The following is a 21,583-nucleotide window of genomic DNA, read 5'->3' on the forward strand; positions in this document are numbered from 1 at the left end:
TCAACAATGTCATCTATTGTAATGCCATTTGAGTTAAGGCAAAGTGACATTACTTCCTAGAAAGATCTTGGGTCAAAGGACATACAATGTATTTTCGTTTGATATCATTCAGGTTAAAAGCTGTGTGGTCATTTGCGCTACCCAAAGGATTTTGGTGAATCAACGTCCATGCCTCCGCCAGTCTATAGTAGTCACTCCTTCCCCACCTCGCCTTGCCACAGCTCCCTGCACACTTTTAACACATGCACGGAGCAGGTGGTAAATGTGTGTATTAAACCTCATTGAAAGGGGAATGTCAAGGGGAACACCACCTGGTAAATCCAGGTCTTCAAAGTAATTCCCAATTCTGTGGGGTTAACTCATAATTTGCATGGTACTGGTGATTAGTTACCACACACTACTGGCAATTACTGGTGCAGAGTTTGCACCACACCAATACCCTGCTTCTTCAGGGCCATGGAGGGCTGTTTAAGGTGCCTCAAGATAGATAAACAGAATTGAAAGACCCAGTTATTACAGCGAGCCACATTCACAACACAATTAACTTCAACAAAAACCAGAGAGTGCAAAATTCCATCACAGTGTAACCACAGAGGCAGTGACATTGTAGTGCAATGTCATTTGTACAGCACTGTCCTAGACCTTAAGAGTCCCAAGACACAGATATGGCAGAAACATTGCTGCTTGAGTTTCTTACATCTCTGATCCCATTTATAACACCAGGCACTATTTAAACAGAACAGTATGAAAAAATGATATATTCTGTCATCGGGTTTTAGCAATGATTGTAAGTAATGACACAGGCCTCCAAAGCCTGTCTACTTTCCAGATCTGAGGTCATTGTTGCCTTAAGCAAAATGTATTGTGGGCTTGTAGGCCCTGTTGTACTGTGAAGCACATATAGAGGTTTCCTTCCACGAAGGCTGTTTTGGGCTTGATTGGATGCTCTTTCAGGCTTTGTAACTGCCTAAATCCCTGAGTTTGTATCTACCAAAGGTAGCTTCTGTTCTCTCTGTGCACTTTCTTAGCTCTGTATTCTATGTGTTTCAAACCATATATTCACAGAACAATAAAATAAATGGCAGGTATTGGCTTGTACAACTGTGTCTATCCTCACATGCCTCTCCTACAACCAGAAGTAAGTCCAGCTACACGCTTCTTGTGTCACATTAGGCTCAACTTTCTTTTGTCGGAAGTCGCTAAAACTGGTTAGAAGTTCTGACTCACTGACATTCTAAGCATCTTGAAGAGCACTAGTTACTAGATGCTGGCCAGGTGAGATTAATTACTGAACGATGTCAGAAAAGATTACAGAGATGGCATTTGTACCTGCCTCACCCTGCTGCCCCAGTAGTGCTGCCCTGTTACTTTCAAATGAGTATCTGGAGAAAAAAAACTCTTTATTCTGTGACACTTGATAGCTTGCATTGTTAATGCTACCATCATCTCTGAATTGAACTATGCCAATACTTGTGACATCGGCCTCACACAATCAGTTATTTACAAGCTTCAAGACTATCACAATATGTCAGCATGAACTGTCATGAAGTGCCTTCTCTTTTATTGCTTCCTCTATTTGGAAATCCTTTTGGACAGCACAAAATAGAGGACCATTCTATGTTCAGGAGGCCTTTGAAAAATCATCTATGTTATTAATTATCTTCATTACTTGTATAATGTTGTTAGTTCAGCTCCAAGATTCCATGGTTCTCTTCCTGCACTTTTTAAGTAACAACTCAAATAATATTGTGCATGTAGAGGCTTTCAATATATTTAGTGGGTGCCCTCTGGCACTAAATGCAGGCAGTGGCAGCCACCACAAAACTCCAATGGGAGGGGGGGGGGGCAGGGGGGGCAAAAGGGGCGGGGTTAAAGGAGATATAATTTTTTAAGTACATGTCCTGCCGCCGACGCGTCGGTGCTCTTCTTCGCTCCTGATGGTGTCCCAGCAGTCCCTGGGACACCAGCACAGGTTCCCCATCCAAACCAGATGCTGCTCTCATAGCATGAAAGCAGTGCCAGGATTGATCTGAGTTGCTTAGTTTGCCGCTCAGACATGCCTTAGTGCCTGTGGTATTTCTCCAACCCAGCTGTGCAACACAGCTGGTTTGGAGAAACCCAAGTGCATGGCTGTTTGGCCAGCCTAAGACGGCCAGCCAAACTGACATGATCACTTTACAGAACACATTACCCCTCCTCACTGCCATGCCCAGCCCCGCCCTGCTGAAGACTCCCTGGCTCAGTTAGTCAGTGAAACAAAAATGATAATATTGTTATATTATCATTTTATTTTCTGCTGAATGACTCAGTAGGGCGACGCTCCTCCGCCATTATGAAGGAGCCGCTCCTGAATACAGGGCCAGTTGCAATTTTCGAAGAAATCACGCAGAAATAACAGTTTGAGGCTCTTATCCTTTGGAGGTGAAGCATTGTAACCTGAGGGATAGATCAGTTAGGTGAACCCATAACATTAAATATATGTCTAATCAGAGGCATACCTCTTCCACATCTAGCAACCCCTTATATGACTAGATTCTCAGAGTTCATCGTAAGAGAAATACAAAATTTGCTTTAATATATGCCTTGTGTGTTTTTTCTCCGGAATGCAGCTAATGAAAAAGAATTACAGGATAGTGCAGGGATTGTATCTTTGTGTCCTGCCTCTTCAAACTAGTGTAGTATTGTAGCAAAATGCTTGAGAAACCTTAATATACTGTCAAACTAAGGTTGGGTCTGTCAAAGCAGCATAACTCTAACATTATCTATTAAAGATTGTCAATGTAAAAGTAGTGATCAATAAAAGCACTACTTTATGCACTATGTGTTCTGTGTTACAATGACAAAGTTGTAAACCTTGTCCCATTCAAGGGTGTCTCTCTACCTAGGACAAGATAAATTCACTAATTAGTAAAGTCATTTATGAACAATCATTGTGGAGAATATGGTCATTCTTCTTAAAGGAATTGTGGCGAAACTCATAACAAATGTTGCATTTATAATGTACATTGCCCCCACAGGGTTTATAAACAACCTTGATCATTTAGTATATTTGATACTTTATATGCTGCAGGCTTCAAAACAGAATTAAAAGCATAGTTTTTATTATTATGCCATGCCATGAAGAGGCAAAATTTCTGTTTCTGGTGTAGTGACCTCTTTGTAGGACTTTGCCCCTCAGCCACACATTGTATGGATTCTGGAGATTGGAGGAATACTTGTATTCTTTGCATGCTAAAACAGTAGTTGTTGCAAAGTTATTTTAAACCAACTACTTTTTTTCCAGTTCTCTTGACCTGGTGGTTTCATGGATGTTCCTCAGTCATTTCAGATGGGAACTGTTCAATGTGGGGTGCTAACAACTACTATTTTATTTTGATTTGAGCTAGCACAGATTCCTAGTAGAATAATTGACAGGCAATAATATTTTCAAGGGATTGGCACTCACTTATTCAATTGCATGAGGAATTAAAGATGGATTAGGAGTCAACCTGTGACTTGCCAGTTACAGATCGTAAACTCAGGTGTGTTAATAAACTAGGATCAATATTCAGAGACCTGAACATATGTGCAGCCTCAAACAAGCTTACGTTGCAGCATCCCATCGAGCCGGCTGAAAACGTACCTTTGATCAACAGACATGCATGACCTTTTTTTCTGAAGATGGAATTCAAAATATTTCATGGGCTCACTGTCATATCACAGGAAACTGTATAGATTTGTCAAAAAGGGTCATCGTCTTTAGGGGTGTGGTTTGGCGGCGGAGCAAGATGGTGGCTCTTCACTAAGCTCAGTGGGGGCTGACGGTGACCTCGCTGCCTGGAGGTAACTCGGACCATGTAATTTGCAGCTTCTACGAAGGCGACAAACACCTGATGAGCACCCGATGAGCCAGTTATACTGTTGTATCACCGAGAAATCACCTGTTTGATCTGATGCTGCAGTGTTTTCAAAATGCCGGTGCCCGGTGCCCGGTGTCCACTGCCTTTAAATGCTCTGCACTGAACATGAGCAGCATATACTTCTATAATATATCTAGTGATTTATTGTCATGTCCTTTACAACACCGAACTATGAATTGTTAAGGAATTAGAAGTCGATTCTAGCAATTGTGATGAAATTTTAAGAATATATTTGTGGCTCCTGAGGAAGGCGTTTTTTCAGAATGCCGAAACGCGCGTCGAAAGCATTGATTGCCACTTTTTTGCCCTTTTTAACATTATATGATAATATTTTATTAATTCTGTATAATTTGTTTTTGTGTGTAAATTTGATGTAATTGGGTTGTATATAATGTTTGTTTTTAAGATGAAAATCTATTAAAAAGAATAGAATTTTGTAACGAAATAAATCTGTAGGTTTCTTTTTGCAATTACCCTTCCCGTCTGTTTGTTTATTTATTTTATTTATTTATTTGCAAACTTCTACCGCGCTGGGAATCGACTCCCGAAGGAGTATTTCCGCGCCTCTGGCATCATCTGTGAGCAAAGAGGACCCAATCATAAAACATTCCTCCCTAGATAGATGGCCTAGTGCTGAAAGAGAAAAGTTTTTAGTTTTTTCCTGAAAGGAAGATGATCTCTGCATTGTCTGATTTCTATGGGGAGATTATTCCACAACTTTGGGCCAGCCACTGACAAGGCCCTTCCCCCTTGTCTTGTCTTCTTAATCCTGGGGACACATAGCAATTCTCGATCTCCTGATCTAAGAGATCGGGAGGGGACATATAAATTAAACTTTTTAGTCAGGTAGTCGGGTCCTTTCCCTGTGAGGCACTTATGAATGACACAGCATGTTTTAAACATCACCCTCTGTTTCACTGAAAGCCAGTGAAGTTTGGTTAACAGGGGTTTAGATGGAGTACGAGCAGGAGCATTAAGAACAAGGCGTGCTGCAGTGTTTTGCACAACCTGTAATCTTGAAATAATCCCCTCGTTGGCAGCTAGCAGCAATCCATTGCAATAATCTAGTCTGCTCAACACGAGCGCCTGTACCAAAGTTCTTCTGGTGGTATCAGGGAGCAGGGGGAATACTTTCCGGAGAAGCCCAATGACATGGAAACAGGAGCCGACCACTTGGTTTCCATGTTGTTTCAAGGAGAGCTCCTGATCCAATTTTACTCCAAGATCTTTCACAACCTGTTTGGGCTCAGGGACTGGGCCCAGATCTTGAGGCCACCAGTCAGGAGTCCACAGGCGTTTAGCTTCTCCAAAGAGCATCACCTCCGTTTTGGAAACGTTGCACTGCAGAAAGTTTGATGCCATCCAGTGGGCCACCTCTTTCATCCCCCGGGCAAAGGAGTTTCGCACTTCAGATGTCAGCGTTTTAAACGGAAAGAGGAGTTGAGTATCGTCCGCGTACGATACCGGGATGAAACCGTGGGATCTCATGATGTTAGCCAGGGGGGCCACGTAGATGTTAAATAACGTGGGGCTCAAACAAGAGCCCTGCGGCACCCCTTTTGAGATCTCCACCTCCTCCGACCGGTACGGACCCAAGATGACACTTTGGGTACGCTTTGTGAGAAAACTCCTTAGCCAGGCCAGCGCCTTGCCTTCCAGCCCGATGTCACTTAATCTGGAGGTCATGATGTCATATGACACAGTGTCAAACGCCGCTGACAGATCTAAAAGCACCAGGATAACGGAAAAACCTCTATCCTGTAGCATATGAAGATCGTCAGCGACGGACAGCAAGGCGGTCTCGGTGCTGTGTCTCGGCCTGAACCCAGACTGGGAGGGGTCTAGCCCCCCAGCACTTTCGATATAATTCGACAAGTGCCAATTAACAAACTTCTCAGTAAGCTTCCCTAATAATGGAAGGAGTGAAATTGGTCTCAAGTTTGTCAATTCAGTCCAGGGGATGGTGTTGTTTTTCCTCAGTGGTCTCACCAGTGCACGCTTCCAATCCGGGGGAACTTCCCCTGTGCTCAGGGACAGGTTAACTACGTGTCGAATTCCTGCACCCAGGTCATTAGCCAATAATGGCATGATGCGTGCCGGGATGATATCTGAGGGGCATCCGCTCTTTATTTGAGAAGTTAAGGCAATTACCTCCACCGTTGATATGGGAGGAAATTCTGCGAGCTTACTGACGCAGTTCATTTGTGCTCCAGTGGGTAACTGAACCATGTTGTCAGCTGTGGCCATGTTATTACTATTATCCTTAGAGGCTTATATTTTATCATATATACCCTCAATCTTTCTGGTGAAAAACTGAGAGATATTGTCACAGAGTTCCTGGGATGCTATCTCCACGGTCTCACAAGCAGCAGGCTTAGTAAAGGTTTGTAGAACTTGATATAGAACTTTTGCATTTTTACCTGCCGCTGATAATTGGGCTGCTATATGATGTTTTCGTGCAGCCCGAATGGCTTTATGATAGCTTTTTAGAGAACTCCTGTGGTTCTCCTTATCCTCAGCCTTGCGTGTAACCCTCCATAGTTTTTCTAACTTTCTCGTAGTTAGTTTTAACTGTCTCAGGTCATCCGTGAACCAAACTTCTTGTTTGGGAGCAGCTCGAGGTTTAAATGTTCTCAAAGGTACAACATCCTTTATAGCCACTGTCACTGCTTCCTCAAACTTAAACAGTGCAGTGGTAACATTGCCCCCGCATCCATCACAACTGGGTTCAATGTATTTCCCCCTAAAACCCTCTGATGTTAATTTGTGCCAGGGTCTCCTGATGTCTGCCATCACCCTCTGTGTGGCCTTCAGTTTATAGTTGGTGCGGGTGAAAAAATCCAATGATGGAATGGTCTGTCCATTCCACTTGGGTGGGAGGCATACATTTTATGGCAGTTGAATTGGACAACACTAAGTCCAGTGTGTGGCCTGCCGGGTGTGTAGGCCCCTGATTTATCTTTTTGAGCCCCAATGTGCCCAGGTCGGTTAATAGAGTCTTAACCTCAGCACAGTTAGCAATTTCACTGTGGACGTTAAAATCCCCTACCAGAAGGAAATCCGAATTCTCCTGCACATGGGGTGCCAAAGCTTCAACAAGTTGAATAGAAAAATTCTCACTCAGACCTGGGGGGCGGTAGACTAAAGCTCCCTTCCTAGTTTCCCTTGAGCTGGGATTCATTCTAAAGATCAGGAGCTCCATCTGGGGAGTACACACTGTCTCAGTAATGATAACATCCATCTCCTGTTTGAACACAATGGCTATTCCCCCTCCTGTTTTAATTGGGCGGTCCAGCCTCACCATTTTATACCCTAGCGGTACCCCCAGTGTTATGGCCGGGATAGTATGTGGCTTCAGCCATGTCTCAGTAAGGAAACATAAATGTGGTCTCTCAGATGTTATGAGATCCCATACCTGGGTTGCATGTCTAACTAGGGAGCGGATATTGCATAATAAGCTCTTACAGTCTAGAGTTGAGCCCTTAGGAGGAGTATTATTCAGCCCTGCATGGTGTATATTAGGGACCGGTAACCGAAACCGTGACTGACTTGGTCCGGTTTCAGCGCAGATGGAAAATTGCTCATGACACCCCCAACAAGAGAAAGGCCCCTCTAGATTGGTTCCACCCTGTGGGTGCATAGTATAGGAGCGTACCTATCAATATCCAGTAATGTCTGTCTGGTATATGTAAGCCTGCTGGTGGAGGGTATCTCCTGACGAAAGATGCAGTCCGCCATAGCCCCCTGCCCCTGGTCTCGTCCTGTTGCGGACGGGCGCAGACGGGCTAGTCTTCGGCTCGTCTTAGGCGCAGGAGTAGGCGCCACACTGCGCGTCAACACTGCGCGTTGTAGCCGACGAGTTACTTTTATATGAATGTGCCTGGCTCTGCCCCGCCTTCCGCACCCGTAATTGGGTAGAGGGTCGGACCGGGCGTGCAGGCACAGGTCGAGCTACCGTAGGAGCTGGTCCCTCAAATGCGTGTGAGTATGCGGTATTTTGAACAGCGTGCCACTAATAAGTTCAGTTTCAATCCAATTTAAAAATAAATGCAACTTTTAAACATAAAATTTCCATAAGCTCACGGAGCCGATTTAGATATTAAAACACTGAAAGAGCAACTATGCTCAGAGTATGGCGCCAAGCGGAGTCGGGAAGAAGCTGCCACCGTCCCCCTTACCGCAAAATCAGGTGCCTCCTCGCTACCTTTATATCCCTCGAGTAGGGGAGAGCTAGAGCGCTAACCGCTCGCCCCCCTGAATGTGCCTGGCTCTGCCCCGCCTTCCGCACCCGTGATTGGGTAGAGGGTCGGACCGGGCGTGCAGGCACAGGTCGAGCTACCGTAGGAGCTGGTCCCTCAAATGCGTGTGAGTATGCGGTATTTTGAACAGCGTGCCACTAATAAGTTCAGTTTCAATCCAATTTAAAAATAAATGCAACTTTTAAACATAAAATTTCCATAAGCTCACGGAGCCGATTTAGATATTAAAACACTGAGGGCCAGATGTAGGTAAATTTTATTTTACCACCTCTTAAATACCGCATCATACCGACTCGGTATTTAAGAAGTGGTAAAATAAAAGTACCGAGATGTAGGTAAATACAGATGTGCATTTACCGAATCGGAAACATTCGGTATTTACCGATGCGGTAAATACCGACCGGTAAATGCCCATTCATTCCTATGGACTTTGAAGGCCATAGGAATGATTGGGCATTTACCGGTCGGTATTTACCGCATCGGTAAATACCGATTGTCACAAGGGTGCAGGGGGTGTCACTTTGACACCCTCTGGCACCCCCAAAAGAGGCTCGGGTGCCATGTGGCAGGCATACCTGCCCTAAGGGCAGGTCTGCCTGTCATATGGCATAGGTGTGCATGCACACATGTGCAAGCACACCAGAATCGGTATTTTACCATCAAATAGTATTTGATGGTAAAATACCGATTTTTTAATGCTTGTGGGACTCAGAAGAGTCCCACCTACATATCAATTTTCCCGATTCAGTAAAAATACCGACTCGGTATTTTACATAATCGGTAAATTTACCTATCGGTAAATTTACCGAGTCTGTAAAATACAGGGCCCTACATCTCAAATTGCATTTACCGGTCGGTAACGGCCGAATTCGGCCGTTACCGACCGGTAAATGCCTACCTACATCTGGCCCTGAAAGAGCAACTATGCTCAGAGTATGGCGCCAAGCGGAGTCGGGAAGAAGCTGCCACCGTCCCCCCCCCCCCTTGTTAGGATTGTTTTGAGTTATATACACACAGCATATCCTTGAAGCCATTAAACATGCATCCACTGGGTATGCAGAGAAATATTGAAGCCAGCAAACCAATTGGTAAATGCCCAACAAGCTCTTTCAGTTTTTTCTTACTGGCAGAACACCAGTTTAATTTGGTGCGTCAAAATGGCGGCGCCCGTTTTTCCTTCACTCAGAGGCTCCACTCTCCTCACGGTACCTGAACCCGCGGAGTGTTCTTATTAACTTTGAGGGGTCCTCTCGATGAGCTCACAGTGTGGCAAGGAGAGTACAACTTACATGGAAGTATGCCTATAATGAGCTGTGTAGGCTCTCCCTCAAATAGGAGTGCAATTGGTTGGAAAGCGCTGATCAGGCCTGACCAATCCTGAATGCTTCAGCTCCATGCTGCTATATCCACTCTGAAGACAGCCTGATGTATACTCCTCAGTGCTATTCTTAGCAAGAGCCTGTTAGGAGGGGGTGTTTGCAGCTTACGTATCAAAACCACGCCACTTAGGTTCAATGTAATAGTTGTGGGATCTCTTTCAGGGCCACTGTTTTTTATCTTGAGAGTTACCATTGCTGTCAGTGGTTGCCCGGTGTCCCACTTTCAGCAGGCTTCTTAGAGACTACCAGGAAGGTGCTAGTTGGTTCCCCTCAGACGGGCTACTCCGCTCTGAAGACTAGCATTGTGGCTGGTGCAAGGGGGGAACCACGAAGAACAAGGCTATGTTTCAGTAAGTGGGCTACCCTATCTTGGAAAGTCATATTAGCACAAATTTCAATTCAAAAATCTTTCCTAACCATCTGGGCTCTACAGGCCATCAAGGGTACATTATGGCTGAAATTGAAGAAAATAACCCTAAAGAGATACCAAAGCGAACCTCAAGCAATCTAAACAGTCTCCTCCGATCCCGAAATCCCCAGTGAAAGGTAGCCCTGATTCATCCACACTAGAGGCAATTCGACTGAAACTAAACTCGGTACATGACATTGTGGAAAGTACCAAAACAAACCCTGATCTACTTCAAATAGAAGTAGCTGGCATATGTAAAGATCTACAAGACTTAACCATCAGGATGTCTAATGCTGAAACGAGGATCAGCACTTAGCAGGACTTCACCAACACTCAGGACAAGATGCTACATTTCTTAGAACGTTCTCTTTCAGCATTGAGAAGCGACCTCACTGATCAGGAGGACCGTAACAAATGCAGAAATCTGTACACTTTTGGACTGCCTTAAGAGATTGAAAACTCTAATAGTTTGTTTGATGACTTCCTAATTTCCTGGATCCTAGAAGTACTCTAAATAACATTTGTTAAAGATTTTGAGATCGAGAGAGCTCAGAGGAATACCAACATTCAGAAATAAGACCTCTAATTTCCAAACCGCTACGCCAGCAACATACCGAACAAATTCTGGCACGAATAAAGAAGATCAGATCCATTACGTGGGGGGGTCACAGAATTTCAATCTCACAAGACTTTACAAGAGATACAGTGATACGTCACAAAATAGTTTTGGCTCTTTGGCAAAGGCTCATGGAGATGCAGATCCCTTTCTCATTCTCAGGTCCATCCAAGTTCAGAATTATCTTCAAGGGTCTTCCTCACATTTTTACAGAGACTTTGGATTTAACCACATTCTTAGATAACAAATAAGATTCAGGTTCTCTTCCAGGTGTTTCTTAAGCGAACATTGTACTGCATCTGCTAACTGCTTGAGTGGTGTGCACAATAATGTGATGTGTCTCGTTCCCTTTATACATATAGTTGAAATGCTAGCTACTCTAAGCTCAAGGTTCTTTGGGTATGTGTCCTCTGTTCTCCACATACGGTACATCTAAGTGTTCTCTTTCGGAAAACTGAAGGTTTTGAACTCATGATGTGATGTTCTTTTTGTGACATTGCTGATATATATCTTTTTGTTCTCATGAAAGGTTACCGGTTGAGAGTTACCTCCTCAACCCACCCTAAGATCGGTTCAGTTATGACTTTAGTCTGTGATGTATTTTGGCTCCAATTAATCCTTGGATACTCATCATTCTTCCATGATTTGGTGGATTATTATATCCCTAAGTTGACATTGCTTGAATTGTACTTCCTTGGTTATGCATTTTTCTTGTCTCCCTAGCAAGTATCTCTCAGACATGTAGAATATTCTCAGAATTGTTGGTCTAACACTGTGCAAACTTTGTGCTCTCTCTTTGTTACAACCATTTTATGTCTTTGTCCTCGGGGTAGGATCAATGGACAATGGCTGCCTCCCACTCACACCTTTCACTTGAGATGTGAGTCCACTACGACCACATAATGCTTCAGAATCTGAATCCCGTTCTCCCCAGGGCCTTCACGTCTGTTCATAGCCAGTCACAATTAAAGATGACCTCGTAACCTCTAATGCTGAGCTGGACGTGTTTCTTCATGGGGAGGAGCAATTGAGAACTGGCTGCTGCTCCATACATTTTATATATTATGCATTGTGATATGTTGTTTCAGGGCAGTTAATGGCTGCAAATGCTATGGCATCCTCTATATGTCTGGTCTGTGGGGTCCACCGGGCCCTGGGCTGCCTCCTCTGTGCTCCTACACGATACACCTATGCTTTTTGTCTCTTACAGACTTCCCCAGGAGGGCAGAGGACTGGAGGGATTCTCTGGTTTCCCCGATGCCCACGTGGTCTCAAATTGTATTATGTTTTTCCCATACTCCATTCCATGGTCTTCTTCTCCCCCTCTACTCAGCACTAGTGAGAAATGTAATAGCCATGCAACACCTAACTGACTACTTTCATTCTTAAGCAGGAGTACAATCTCTTGGTGCCAATTTCTGAGCGGGACACCGGTATCTCCAACTGCTCCCTAATGGCTTCTCTTAATATAATCTCCATTAATACCAACGGACTAAATCATCCAGCGAAAAGAACCACATTTGTAGATTACTGTAGAGGTCTAAGTGGGGACATAGTACTTTTACAGGAAACCAAAATTGGTTTCAATACAGCTCTCCTCATGAGAAAGTGTTGGGTAGCTGATGTCACATGCTCTGAAGCACAAGGGAAGAAAAAATGAGTCCTCACCCTTCTTTCCAAAAAGTCGGGCCTTTCTAGTATTCCATTGGAACATGATTCTAATGGCCTTTGGCTGCTATCCAGGCTAAATAATGGTGTAAAAGACTTATACATAATTAACGTTTACGCCCCAAATATTGACTATTGATGACCCGTATTTCTGTCTCTCTCTCTCAATAAAAAACGTAATAATATTCCAAAAGAAGCTCAATTGATCCTAGATTTTAATCTTCTGTTAGATCCAATTATTGATAGGCACTCTACCTTCAATTTCCGACCCTCTAGAGCTCACAAACAAATGACTAACTTATGCGCAACAAATCATCTCCATGATGCTTGGAGACTTCATAATCCAAAAGGCATCTCTTCTCAGAGATACTCCTGACCCTAAGATCCATTCCATCTTCTATCATGCTGTCATCTCCTTGTTGTTACAAAGAGGAGCAGATAACTCGGGATCTTGACTATGAAGGTTGAATTCAGAGATTCTGGAGAGTGAGGCTGATGTCTCAGATATTAATAATGAGATTGAACTTTTTTTTTTAAAGAAAATGAGCTACCAGTCTCCTCTCTGGTGATCCTCTGGGATTTGCTTAAATGTGTTATCAGAGGACAAATTACCAAGCGAATGGCAAAAAAAATATTGACATTAAAAATCTATTACAATCCTTGGAGTCAGAAACAAAAGAGAAGGAAAGCAATTTTAGACATTCCAAAGACACATGTTTACTACAGGACATTAAACAACCTAAATACGTGTTTAACTCCATTGTCAGCAAAATGCTCATCTTCAAGTTCAAGCACAACAATCTAAAAATCTCCTTTTCAGAAACAGAGCTGGTAGAAACCTGGCTAACACACTGAAGTTTAAAACTAGTAGAGATCCGATCTCATCAATGAAGGATACAGATGGTTCTCTATAATTTAAAACCAAAGAAATAGTAGATATTTTTAGGAAATTTTACGTGAAACTATATACGCCCCAGAACTCCATAGATAAGATTGCCTGTTTAGATTATCTTAAATCCATTCCCATGAGACCTGTCACTGAGTTACAGAGAGAACGCCTGGATTAACTCATCTCATTAGATGATGTTACTAGCGCAATAAAATCAATGCGATCAGGTAAAGCTCCGGGTTGTGGTTGGTTCACCATTGATTTCTATAAGACCTTCCAAAGCACACATGTGGCTTGGCTGAAAAATACACTGGACCACTTTACCTCACCGGTGAAGTTTCATGTACGTCAACCAAAGCAACAATAGTGGTCATCCCAAAAGAGGATTGGGATTACTCTGATCCAAAAGAAATTTGGCCTAAATCGCTATTAAACATGGAAGCTAAAATCTTTTCAAAAATTCTTGCCGAGAGATTGGCGCCCATTATATAGTCTTGAATACATGATTCACAAGCGTGTTTTATAAAGGGAAGGCTCTGTAGGGATAATATACAAACCTTTTGTCATGTAATTTAAAACTCTTGTCTCTCCACTACCCCAACTGTCACCATTGCACTGGCTACCGAAAAGGATTTCGATAAAGTATCTTGGCTTTTTCTTCATTTAGTACTGGGCTCACATAATTTAGGTACGTCATTCATCACTATGATTATCGCCCTTTACGCCAACCCTAAACTAACATTAGAATCAATGTTCACACCTCCTCCTTTTTCAATCTCCATCACGGCACGCAACAGGGTTGCCCTCTCTCCCATCTCTTATTTCTTCTCGCCATCGACCCTCATCTCACCTTACTAAATTCGTCCCAGGAGATTCGAGGGCTGCAATTTGGGTACAAATCGTACCAAACCATAGCTTACGCGGATGACGTTCTAATATTCAGCAAAGACATTGAGAAAGCAATCCCTAGCATCTCGGGAATTATCCAGGTGTTTTACTTGGCCTCTGGTTACTTTTTAAACATGGACAAGACAGACGTCTTTCCACTAAATTCTCTTTGCTTCTCCTACCACTTGAGCGACTCCAGCCTTAAATGGCAGCCAAGTCATCATAAATATCTGGGAATCTGATTTGGTAAAGACTTAGCCGATTCTCTTGCACTGAATGAAACACAGACCATCTCCAAAATCAGAAACGTACTAACTTCGTGGCCTCCTAAAATTATCTCATGGTGGGGTAGAATCCAAAGTCTCAAAATTATGAGCACATCTATCATAAACTTTATTTCGGCCATGCTCCCCTTCAATATGTCAACCTCTTTCTTCCAAGACATTGATAGATTAACTTCTTAAATTCCTCTGGAGGGACAAGAGAGCACGTATCTCATACAAAGTCTTCAGGAAGGATATCTCTTTGGGGGGCTGTAACCTCCCCAACTTGAGTCTATATCAATCAGCAGTCTTAGCTGTTCAAGGTGCTCTCTGGTTTGCACCTTCTTCCAAGTACCCACCACGATGGGTGGAAAGAGAGACTGCTTTGTGCGCTCCATTTATTCTTTCTGCCATCCTTACGATGCCAAAATGTAATGCTCCTCTATCACAGATGATGTTTTCTAACAATATAGGGGCTTTTAAAAGGTTGGATAAACTCATGCAGACACCATTACAAAACACCATGCTAACAGCACTCTGATATAATTCCAAAACTAGAATTGTTATAGCTAATCTCTCTCTGGAGTCTTGGGCATCCAAGGCCATCTTACAAATTAAAAGTCTATTTGATGATGAGAACTGCCCCCCTTTCCCTTCTCTACCTTAGCTCAAACTTACAACTTTTCAACACCAGACGTCTATACTTTTCTAAAGTTATATGTCAAACTATCCAAACTTCGCAGGCCTGTTTATCCCTACTTATCAGGACGCTTATTGAGCTAGCTTAGGTCTGGCCAAATTTCCTTCAAAATATACAGGGCAATCTATACCACCCCCCTTTATAACAGTCTTCTCTTGCTATTAAATGGGCCAAACATTTTGATACAGAAACAATTGGACACATTTCAGAGGAAAATTAGCGAAACATCAATAAACTAGCCTTGAATAAAATGTATCCCTCTATGTTCCAAGCAAAATACTTTGCTATGAACATTCTGTACTGGACACCATCTAGGCTACATAAATTAAAGCTCTGTGAAGTCGACAAATGTTGAAATTGCAAAGATGAGACTGGCTCCCACCAGCATATGTTCTATCACTGCTGGCTTCTCAAACCTTACTGGGACCCTTTCCAGTCCTAATTGACAGCAATTTTCCACACTCAGATAGCTTTAGACTATGCAACAGTAATATTAGGCCCATGGGCATCTAAAGCTATGATTGCTCTATGCAGTACTGATATGGCCCTACTGGACCAACTCCAAATGGTTGCTGTAATGGTCATTCTATCTGAATGGAAATCGTTTAACCACATTTCTTATCATACATGATGGGCATTGGTCTCTTTCCTAAGAAGTGCACATAATTCAAATGCAAATAAATTGACCTTCCCTCAGACCTCTCCTGGAATCTGGGTCACTTTAGACAAGTTTGCTGCTCTATAGGGAAAATAATAGACATATAGGTCACAAACTTGCATTGGCCCCTACGATGCATATGGGGTGTACCTGAAAATTCCTCACACCCCACTCCCCCTCTTCCCCCCTCACTACATACACTGGTTTCTTGATACGGTTGGTTGCTACACCTTGAGTGCATCTCACTATATGGTGCCACCCCTGTAAATGACTACAGACTGTTTCCTGATATAACTACAAATAGATCTATTAAAAGAAACTATCAAAGGCACAGACATATTATACCTTATTGTTATAGAGATAATTATTGTATATAAACTTGGGTAACTCCATTGACTATCAATAATATGCTCTTTGGCATCTGTACCAATTATCTAGTCCTATGTGGCATTGCTATCCGTGCCTTTCTTACACCATCTGATCCATATACTATGTTGGGTTGTAATGTGTAATTCTTGTCCTCATATTAAGGTTTATATTTTATAATACAATGAATTACATTGTACTATGTTAAGCCAGTCAGGGATTAAGTCTTTATTGTGATTATTGATCATAAAAGACAAGAGTTTCCAGAATAAAACAATAATCAAAATCATCATTTAAAATACATCATCATACTCTAAATCTAAAACCTAAGCTATATTACAATGACAATAATTAATAAGTTAATGTATGAATAAATACATATTAAAAAGATATCTTAAAAAAGGATTAAATATATAGCTCCGCAAAAAGGCTTAAGAATAATCAAACTCTGACCACTGCTAAAAAGTCCTCTATTTCATCATTAACCTTACTACTTTGCCCCCCCCCCATTTTATTACGTAAGGCCCACGCCCAGCTCAAGAACTTTGATACACCAATTACGACAAGGTTTGTAGTGTCTGATTTCAGTATTCTCTTAGCAACCATTGCTGATCTTGTATTCAGAGCCACACAGACTAGTTTCAACCAGATGCTGCTCGGCTGGTGGTAGGCAGGGCAGACAAATAAAAAATTATCAATACTTTTAATGAGATCATGGCAAAATATGCACTTATCGCTACTTACAGAATTCCATTTGGATGTCAACCAGCATAGGGGCAAGGTACCTATCCTAAACTGGTGGTACAATTTGCGATCATGAGGCTTCGTAATAAGATCCCAATATCCTCCCAAGAGAGTTTCATCTTTTAGTTCGAGGAAATCCCTTGGCAGTGACTGGGAGACATGGGAGGAAAATCTCTTAATTTTGACCAGCTCCCAGTAAACTGCTCTAAAGGACTTTTTCAAGGGAAATTCTGCAGTATCTGGGTTTTCCCATAGGTTCTTCATCCCCATATCAACCAGCAGAGACCTTATTGCAGACAACCATGGGATCTTATGTGAACGACTCATCCCCCTCACTTCCACTAAAGCCTTAGCATACAAGGAAAGTTCCGGGGTGGTCCAAAGGCGCTTCCAGAAAGCAAGTGGTCTGTAGCGCGCTACATCTACAAGTGCGTGACAGCCAAGATCAAGAAACAGTGGTAAAAGGGGGGACGATTGCAGCAAACCTATTAACAATCTCATGAACTTATTTTGGGCTGATGAAAGAGGGGATAGATTACTAAATCCCCAGATTTCTGCACCATACAATATAGCTGGGCTAATTTTGGTTGTATATATCTTCACAATAGGGGCTATAGGTTTAGTTAAAGACAGCCTATGCTCCTTAACCAGGGCACCGGCCAGCTGGGCGTACTTTAGCGCTAGCATTTCAACTTGGGGTTTCCAACTTAATTTATCATTAAATGTGACACCCAAGTAGGTAAAGACATCTGTTTGCTCCAGTAAGGCGCCATCCATCTAAACACTCGCCTTAACTGGCTTGGACCTATGGAGCACCATGAACTTTGTCTTCCCTACATTGACCACTAGCTCATGTTCACGGCAAAACACCTCAAAGCGAGACAGTGCCAACTGTAGGCCCTGTCTCGTTTTGGATATGAGCAGGGTGTCGTCTGCGAACATGAGCAGTGGTACTTTCTTGCCAGCTAAAATTGGGGCATCAGTTGGATGATTCTCAAAGTACTGAACCACCCCTTTTATAAATATGGAAAACAGGGTGGGAGCCAGCAAGCACCCCATGCAAACCCCTTTGCTGACCTTAAACCTTTCTGTGGTTTCACCCGGTTTGCCCCAACGAACCTGAGCATATGTATGTTCATGTAGTTTGACCAAAATAGCAACCAAACAGTGAGGCATCCCCATTTTCAATAATGCCCTCCACAGTTTCTCCCTTGGGACGAGATCAAATGCAGATTTTAAATCCACTATGTTAAGCATCCTGTATGGCGCAAGGTCCATGCATTATTTAACTGTTCTATGGTAATCTAAATGCCAATGGAAAAAATGGAAAAAATGGGTCATTGTCTTTAAATAACCTTGCAAAAACTGGTCCTAAAATACTTTGTATTGTAATCTGTAGAAGATGATTTTTAGTTGCCAAATCACTTATTATTTGAAATGTTAGCCCTATCTCCATTGGTTGGCCTGTTAGGCCCTCCCCACTCCCCGGTCGGGTCTATTGCGACCCTGGCTAGGAGAGCAGAGAAGCAGGAAGGAGGCAAAAATCAGGCACCATTATGATAAGAGGAGCACACAAACAAGGGAAATCATCTACTGTAACTTGAAGCAGAACAAAATCGGATTAAAATGTATCCAAAGCGATGAGTTCCTGTGGTTTCTATGCTAGGATTACACCTCAGTTCAGCAGACATGCAGTCGCTTAGTATAAAGGTTGGCACGGGAGAGAGTCATCACTTTTTGGTTTAAAGATTCTAGGACAACCAATAGAAGAAGCATTGTATTCCCTAATTTGCAGGAGTAAATGTTTCCAGTGCCATGAATAAAATACACTGCACTGTTAAAATAAACCTACAATTTCGGATTCTTGGTTGTGGAAAGTATGTGGGATCTCTGACATCCCAAGCCAGAAGTTCTATGTGGAGAATGTATTATCTTCAAATAGGAAAACAAAAGTCTCATATTTACTCAGGAAACCCTCAGCGATCTTTAGACTAGCATATCCACCACTCAAATTACTTTCAGATTTCACTATACTAATTCACCATTAAGCCTTTATGGGTTCCGGAGTAGCGTGCTACTCGCCAAAAAAAGTGCTTTGACGCTTTGTCAGGGGTAGTATGCGCTATATAAATGTAACTACAGTTACAGTTTCTTTTTTTTTCTTTTTTATATTTATTTATGGTATTTGTACATATACATACAGTACAAAAGGGAATCGTTATATGGGTTTCGAGACACGGAGTAACGGCACACACTGAATTTCTGCTTCTTAAAACGGACCGCCAGCACTACTACAACACTCATAATTCTTCCCTGGCAGGAGGGGGCGCTAAACATCATTAGCGTGCGCGCGCAGGGCTCACCTGACACAGGATGTCTCGGATGTACCTGCCGCAGCGCTGCACCCCGGGCTGGTCCAGGAAGTCCGTGACGTAGTCGAACCTGCGCGAGAGCTCGGCATCCTGGCGCGAGTCACAACAGCCGAACCCGGAGTACATGGAACAAAACGACAAGGGCTTGGGGGGCTGGAAAGGGGGCTTGTAGTCCAGGCACTGCGGGTGGCCGCTGCCATAGTCCACGGGGCCCATGAGGAGCAGGGCCAGCAGCCCACCGAGGGCGCCGCTCAGGCTGCAGGGCGTCATGGGAGTGCTCGGAGCCTGTCCCCCTCCTCCTCCTCGGCTGGGATCCGGACTCAGAAAGACCCGCAGGCTGCGCCGCTTCCGTCACGGGACGTGTCTTTTCCACAGTTTGGTCGAGAGTTGGACCGGTGCTGATGTATAAAGGAGAAATCAGAGCGAAGGGGTGGGTGGCTCACGTGAGACAGCTGGGAATGTGCAGCGAGCGTTTACAGTAACCGAGCCCCCGCTCCTAATTGATCACTATATGGAATGACAGGATGCTGTTGACTCTTGCCCCATCCCTCAAGGAGTGCTGTGTAAGCGTGCTGCTTTCCATGGGGGTTTAAATGCCCTGCTTTAGCCTCGTGTGCCCATTAAGTATAAGTGGCTGGCACATTTGTTGGCTTTTAGCCCATTTTCAAACTCTCCCTTTTTAACGAAAAAGCACTATAAGGAAAATTCCCCATGCGTACATTTTATTTGCTTCAAATGTGTATTTCCACACTTTACTTCCCTTGTCCCCCACCAGTAAATTATTTTTCCCCACCCATTGTGACCGGTATATTAAGTATACAAATTCCCAGTGGTCCAGAAACTGGAGTTATTAGGTACATCAGAATTGTAAGTTTTTAGTTTTCACATGGAGATTTCTGCTGCTGAAAGTAGATGACATGTCAGAGTGAAACTCCTAGGGGGGTAGGGGGGTGGTGGGGGGGGGGGGGGGGGAGACATTCAGGAACTGGCACACGCTGAAACACATTTCTCGGTTATTCCCCAAAAAGGTGTAGTCCTCATTATTTTCTAGGCCATGAAATACCTGGACTCCTGGCGACAGTAATTTTATGTTCTGGCAATAGCCGAGCTATTGAGAGGTTACTCACGAGGGCCTAAATATGGGAAAGTTCCTTCCACATCCCCACCCTGGAATACTGCTTGCTGCTTTCTTCTGCAGAATCATTTTTGCGTGCACTTCCTGGGTACGAGAGTACAGGCAACGATTATATGCCTTTTTACACCTGGGGAAATTCTTATTCCCTGGAACACCCACATTCCCGTCTCATACCGTGCATGTATAGATAAAAACAATTGAAACTTTTGGCAGTTCATATGTGTTCGTTAATATGCTAACTAAGGATTGGCAAATCGTTAATAGGGGGAACACTTTCAAGGGTGGCAGGGTGTCACATTGACACCCTGTTGCACCCCTGAATAGTGCATGGGTGCACATGTGGCACACATACATGCCCTAAGGCAGTGGTTCCCAAACTTTTTTGACCTGTGGCTCCCTTGATGTAATTGGCAGGTGGCCGTGGCTCCCCCCCATTTTTAGGTCTCGCAGAGAGACCTATTGCAGTCAAACCACAAAGCTGACTTCACGATGCAGATTTGTAGAAGTGCACGTGCTCGTGACCGCGCTTCTATCCCCCTGTCTTGCTCTTCAAAGGCTCCCCTTACCATTTGCTCCTGCCTCCCCGCCCACTGGTTCACACTTCACGGCCGCCAGGCCGTGACTCGCATTTCTGCCCAGCCTCCCTCCCAGCGCTGCATTGTTTTCACAGCCGGCCTCCGGCCGTGACTCGCATTTCTCCTTCCTTCGTGCCCAGCCCCCCTCCCAGCGCTGCCTTGTTTACTGATGACATGCTTTCACATTAATTGCGTATGTGAGTAAAATACCCAGGCAAATCCTCAATCGAACACTAGGACATAAGCAATGACATTAGCTCACAAGGATTTTTGAGAAAATAATCAAAAAAACGTTTTGCACATTTAGTGTATTTTAATTTCAATTATACAACATAATTCAATGATAAAAAGAGATTTTAAATACATTTATGTCAATACATGATAAAATATTCCAGCATTATATCATATGCATCAGTTTACACATGAGTAGGTACATATATGTTACAATAAAAAGGTGGTTTCCTGTCTTTTTATTGTAACATATATGTACCTACTCATGTGTAAACTGATGCATATGATATAATGCTGGAATATTTTATCATGTATTGACATAAATGTATTTAAAATCTCTTTTTATCATTGAATTATGTTGTATAATTGAAATTAAAATACACTAAATGTGCAAAACGTTTTTTTGATTATTTTCTCAAAAATCCTTGTGAGCTAATGTCATTGCTTATGTCCTAGTGTTCGATTGAGGATTTGCCTGGGTATTTTACTCACATACACTGTTTTGCCCTGACCCAGGAAATTGATCCAAATC

General features: G+C 43.1%; 1 protein-coding gene across 1 annotated transcript in view; it reads right to left on the reverse strand.

Annotated features, from left to right (window-relative positions):
* The window catches only part of LOC144782866 (HHIP-like protein 1), a 298,970-nt gene extending 279,458 nt beyond the window's left edge, over nucleotides 1-19,512 (reverse strand). The window contains exon 1 of the mRNA XM_078662124.1: nucleotides 19,102-19,512. Coding sequence (XP_078518250.1) covers nucleotides 19,102-19,380 — 279 coding nt within the window. The 5' untranslated portion in view covers nucleotides 19,381-19,512. The remainder of the gene's footprint in view (nucleotides 1-19,101) is intronic.
* Nucleotides 19,513-21,583: the final 2,071 nt, after the last annotated feature.

Source organism: Lissotriton helveticus, chromosome 9, assembly GCF_964261635.1.
Source record: "Lissotriton helveticus chromosome 9, aLisHel1.1, whole genome shotgun sequence".
Lineage (NCBI taxonomy): Eukaryota > Metazoa > Chordata > Amphibia > Caudata > Salamandridae > Lissotriton > Lissotriton helveticus.